Source organism: Etheostoma spectabile, chromosome 19, assembly GCF_008692095.1.
Source record: "Etheostoma spectabile isolate EspeVRDwgs_2016 chromosome 19, UIUC_Espe_1.0, whole genome shotgun sequence".
Lineage (NCBI taxonomy): Eukaryota > Metazoa > Chordata > Actinopteri > Perciformes > Percidae > Etheostoma > Etheostoma spectabile.
Window position 1 is genome coordinate 13,030,398 of NC_045751.1, and position 6,047 is coordinate 13,036,444.

Below are 6,047 nucleotides of genomic sequence, written 5' to 3' on the forward strand. Positions count from 1 at the left end.
AATAGTCATGAAAATAAAGGAAACACATTGAATGAGAAGCTGTGTCCAAACTTTTGGCCTGTACTACAGAACAGTATTAAAATAATTGACATATAGAGAAAATATCACAAAATTGGTTATCAACCTCTTTTTTACTTTAAAGATATGTAGGGGTTTAGCTTTTGCTCTTTATTCACCACATATTTATTCATTGAATCGGGTCAACTAACTTTTATAAAATCTTGCTGTTATTTATTGAACTATCATTTTGAAAAGAGTAACACCAATGTCTATTTTATGTTCTTGCCATATCTGCTCAGTGTTTAATGAAGTGATGTATTGCTTTTGTGGGTGTTTTACTATGTATCAGTTTGTTTCATTCTACTTCCCACTTCTTTTTCTTGTTTCTGCTTCCTGTTGAGGAAACTTATTATGAATGTGTCTCATCCTTCACACCCTGTTTTTAAGCACTAACCTGTAGGAGAGTCCAGCTGTCCGTCAGTGATGAGGTCACTCCACAGGCTGCTGCAGGTTCCCTTTGGACTGAACGCTGTCTGGTGACTGACCTCCCGGTCGGGCTGTTACACGCACGCGCACACACGCACACACGCACACACGCACACACGCACACTTGGTAAATCTAAACCCTAATGCTCATTAACACCACAGATTTTACAACCATTTGATTATTATAATTCCACTACCAGATAACCGAGACTATTGTTGCTAATCCTGTTTGTTCCCTGGTAACTGTTTGTGTACAGTACAACCTTTTACAAAAACCCTGAAGCTGCTTAAAATTTTAAGCTTGTAAATCAAACCTGTTCTCGGGCTGCGATGCACAGAGTGTAAGGGTTCACTGCAGGGCAATGATGTAGCAAGACCCCAGACACCGCCTCCCCCTCCTTCTCCAGGTGGAATGGTTCATTCCAGTGTCCCCCGCTCTTGTCATCCTTGTGTCCCGACCCGTTTACCATAGTGAACATGATGGAGACATCCAGAGCAAAGTCATTCTTGTTCTCTATGTCCCACACAAATACTGCCACTGGGAGACTAGAGTCCTGAGAGAAGGGCGATATACATGGTGGAATTTGTAGAAATCTTTTGTAGAGCCAGCATGTCAACATACATACACCGGTTTAACCTAGCAACAAAATGACTAATTTACTGCAAAAAAACAACAACTAAAAACAAGTATTCAAGCAGATTGTTAGAGTGAAATCAATTAAAAAAAAAAAAATTCCGTAATAAAAAAAGCTAGAATAAACAATGATCCTGAAGAAGGGAAAAAGCTTTAAAATAATAGTTATTGTGTATCTGTTTTTATAGTCAAAAAGTTAATATTTAATAAGCTTTTGCACTGTTCACTTTTGCACTACCACCACTGCACACACACTACCATAGCACCTTATCATTATCATTGCATCACATGGTCAGTCCATACTACCCTTTGTAATCAATTCACAAATTGTTAACTCTTTAAATTTCTTTGAGTAATTTTTATGTATGTGAGATACACACTACTACTACTGGATGCCTAAAATTTCCCTCGGAATGAATAAAGTATCTATCTATCTATCTATCTATCTATCTATCTATCTATCTATCTATGACATTGATCCTAACATTTTTTTGTTTTTGTGTGGATGCTCTTTTTAGTCATGGGTTACCAGTATTCTGTAAGTAGGACATTTCTTAACCATCTGACTGCTTGGCTTAAACAAGCAGTTATGTAGAGTAGGTGAATCATTAGCCCGCAATTATTTTTAGAAGCTTGTGTGCTTTTCAGCAACTATACTATGCAAATTCAATTGGACTTCTCTTTTGAGAGAGAGAGAGAGAGAGAGAGATATATATATATATATATATATATATACATAAAGTATAAATATTGTAAGTATTGTGACCAAACTAGTTGGAAGAAAAAAAAAAACCTTGCCATGTAATGGTGACACTTTACTAAATGACCTAAAACCTAGTTTGGCATTTCTTTGCTGCAATTTCTTGTTACTTATTTGCCAACATACACTGCTGCTGACTGCTGTAAGGTAATATCAGTCTAATTTTAGTCTTAATGGCCAAGATGTGATGGTTGAATTTGGAATCTATCCATTTTCAAGTCCTTGTTGTATTTTTTATAATCCAGAATATTACAAGATGTAATGCCTATTACAACAAAAGTATCATAACTCTATTGGACTGTATGAAATCCAGGGATGGTACCTGGTAGTCATGGGGGATGACCGGGGAAATCTGTCTGCAGGTTAAGGTGACATTCTGTCCCGGCAGGTGGTAGACGGTCCAGGCGCGGGGGTACAAGGCGTGATAGAAAGCATACTCTCCGCAGTAGCCCCAGTTCCAGCCTTGTAGTGTGGGAGGACGCTCTACAGACAGCACCTGCTGGTAAACTGTTTGCCCACCACGTCGCAAACACACTGTAAACTAAGAAAAAATTAGTCATGAAAATACAGGAAACGCATTCAATGAGAAGGTGTGTCCAAACCTTTTTTTCTGTACTGTGTGTGTGTGTGTGTGTGTATATATATATATATATATATATATATATATATATATATACATATATACTGGCTAGTTTTGATATATATATATATCAAAACTAGCCAGTCAGAAAATATGGGACTTCTTATAAACCTTGATTTAACAAGCTGATGGACTTTGATTGCTGAGATTCAGTTAAGTCTAGAAGCCATTGTCCATGGACCAAAATATATGTACAGCCAGATAATATATACACTTTAGTTTTTCTTTATGATTTAGTATCCATGAGCATCACATGGATTTTTCTCTATTTCAGATCCTACATACCTGGTTTGCTGTGACAGTTTTGTAGTGGTACATCCCGGGGTTTAGTTGCCATCTGCAGAATTCCCCCTTCCAACCTCTTGTGATGGTGCCTCCTCCAATACCGCCAAGTGGAGCACCTGCAGATTAGGGTATGGTGTCAACTTGGATTCAGTCACATTTCAATTGCTAGTAAGACCTTAACTGGTCAAATTAAAAAGGGTCAAAATAGGTTTTGGTCCAAGATTACACAAAATTGATAATCAGAATTATACTGGTAGTCCACAAAACTGAAACATGTTGATAAAACTGTAGATAACAACTTGTCTTCACTCTGTTTGTAAGATAGATCTAAACTCACCATATATTTGATGCAAGGGTTGAGCACGAAACATATCAATGAATGGAGCTTTTTTTTCCACCTGGGTCTTCTTGTACCACCACTTTAGATACCTGGATGAACACATATACAGTTTACTGTACACAGATTACCTTAAAATCAAAGTGGAAGGATGCAAATGAGAAATTAAATGTAGATGCCAGAAAACAAGCAAGGACATCAACAAATATTCAGACTGTCAGTGGTAATACTTGCACCCTAACTACAGTCATGTGTTAAGGGGTTATGAATAGGGACATTCTTAATTATCAAATTAGCTCACAAGCAACTGAACAACAATTGGTTAAAATGCGGTGCGGCACACTCAACACAACACAACAACACACCACACACACACACACACACACACACACACCACACACACACACACACACACACACACACACACACACACACACACACACACACACACACACCACACACACACACACACACACACACACACACACACACACACACACACACACACACACACACACACACACCACACACACACACACCACACACACACACACACCACACACACACCACACACACACACACACACACACACACACACACACACACACACACACACACAGCGCAACTTCATTAAAGGAGGCACTTGTAAGATAAGGGGAATAAGGTCAAGGTGGAAGCTCTACTTTGTTTGATTGTTGTTGTTCGCAGTGGGAGTATGTGTCCATGTGTGCATGGATGTTTATCTAGGTGCAGCACTCGCTATCACACCAGGGTTGTGGTGTAAAATATTAATAAGGCTATGTTACAAAAGGTTTCAAACCCCACCCCAGCCTTAGAATATCACAGTTAACATGACTCTTCATCCGTATATGCTTTGAGCTCAGATCTTAGATGTGGTACACTTTCCCCTCATGTGCCAAATAAAGTAGAAAGTTACTGCTGAGTGGAGGAGTTGTATTTCAGTAGGTAAGCCATTAGCTCCGCACAAAACAGGCTACAGCAGTGCAAATGATGCCCCTCATTACATTTGGCCTGCATCACTTCTGGCTCCTGGATTGAGTGGCCTTTATAAACACGCTTTCTGTTCCATTGCTTAATACATCTACAGAAAGCCGACAGGTTGGGGAACAACACCAAGTACTAAGCATTTACTTTGCAGGTACTGCAATTTTTTGTTATTTGCTCGATGCAAAATCTCAAATGGCTGAATTTACAGATGCTCAACAAGCATGGCTAAAATACGTAGTTCAGTGCTACAACTGAACCACTGGCATCTCTAGTTTTTCATCCATCTGTGGTGTCAGGCATATTTATGTGGGCTGACATTAAACGGTTTAAGAACCCCTACACTGGTGGAAACCAATGAGTACAAGCTTCAAAATAAATGATAGCTTCAACAGTCATTTCTGTTTTGCTTGTAAAAACAGGCTTTTCCCCATCAAAGCAGGCGGTAAGCCACTCAGATCCTATAGTAGCAATCAAATTTGACTAAACACACCTTTTAGAAATATAGCATTTGCTGTTTGGAAAAGCATCTGTTCTTTAACCCTGTAGGTTACAGTTTCATTCCAGAACCCACCTAAGGTTACCAGAAACTCTGGTGTAGCAACCTAATATTAATGTGGCTCAACGGCTCTACAGTCTGTGGCATCAAACGTCCCAAAAAAAAATGTGAAATGTAGCTTTGCATCATGACAGTGTTTACACTCAAATAATTTTTCAGCATCAAAGAGCTTTCTTGTTGTTGTAGTAAGGAAGATCCAATGCAACTGCAAAATTGCTGTGCATCCCAATGCAGGGCTTGTCTGTAATGCAAACAATAACATCACAGGAAAAGCTCAGTCCAGAGACACAACAATGGTCTGCCGATACAGCTCTACTCAGGAGATGAATAGCATCGGCTCAAGCGAGTTATTTGAAGCCATGGCAGGTTGCATTATTGTGAGGATCTTCTTGTTCTGCGGCTCAGCTGGAATTAATCTATAAATACAGACCTGGGGCCCGTTTCAGGAAGGAGGTTTAACAAACTGAGTCTAACCCTGAACTCTGAGTTGAGTTAGCCTGTGATATGAGGACAGATAAGGTTACATAGGCTACAGATCTGATGAACTGTGAAGAAAAACGATACTTCTCAAATAGGTAATGTGGAAATGAAAGTAGCCTACATCTAGTCAGGCCTCAAATTTTATCTTCGTATATGTTTAACTCTCTGCGAAGTAATACAGCTCTTTCATCAACGGGATCGTAGACAAAAGAACATGCCACGTTTGAGAAAAAAAAAACGTTTTCTAATCTGCCTAACATGGTTGAACCAACACGTTTGTTTCTGAATGCAGATGACAACACTGCGCTAAAATGTGCCTAATACTGACTGAATGAATGAGGAAATGAAAGAGCGCCGTGTCAGAGACAGAGCACAAAACCTGCCCCGACCAGGTTAGGTTCTCTGGCTCAGTTACCATAGTAACTGATTCTGAGGTTAAGTTACCTCTCTTTCTGAAACAGGCAGGAGTTACCCCTCAGGTTTGATTAACCTCCTTTTCTGAAACAGAAAACCCAGAGTTTCCCCTGATCTCAGGGTTAACAAACTCAGTTCTCACTAAACCTGCTTTCTGAAACAGGCCCCGAGTATGCAAACCTTTCCAGTCCTTCTAACTGAGATCTATTCACAAACACATTTACCATTCAGCTGATTTAAGCATTGGTCCACTGATGAGGCACTCAGTGGGAGGTTTTGGTGAAAAACAATCAACTGCAACTTTTGACTATGAAGTAGGTTAAAGACACATTTAAAATTTCTCTTACTTTCAAAGCTTAACTATAAAGTACTGCATTCATTTATTGTTCCACAATTAGCTTGTTTGGGTACAGTTTAAAGTAAAAAAAAAAAAAAGCCTAAAATTCA

General features: G+C 39.2%; 1 protein-coding gene across 2 annotated transcripts in view; it reads right to left on the reverse strand.

The window, feature by feature from the left end:
- Nucleotides 1–6,047, reverse strand: part of gba2 (glucosidase, beta (bile acid) 2) — a 16,552-nt gene that overhangs the window by 7,488 nt on the left and 3,017 nt on the right. For both annotated transcript variants that reach the window (XM_032544098.1, XM_032544097.1), the window contains 5 exons: nt 3,143–3,234; nt 2,806–2,921; nt 2,203–2,421; nt 801–1,040; nt 455–557 (listed from right to left, as the gene is read on the reverse strand). In XM_032544098.1, the coding sequence (XP_032399989.1) occupies nt 455–557; nt 801–1,040; nt 2,203–2,421; nt 2,806–2,921; nt 3,143–3,234 (770 nt within the window). The remainder of the gene's footprint in view (nt 1–454; nt 558–800; nt 1,041–2,202; nt 2,422–2,805; nt 2,922–3,142; nt 3,235–6,047) is intronic.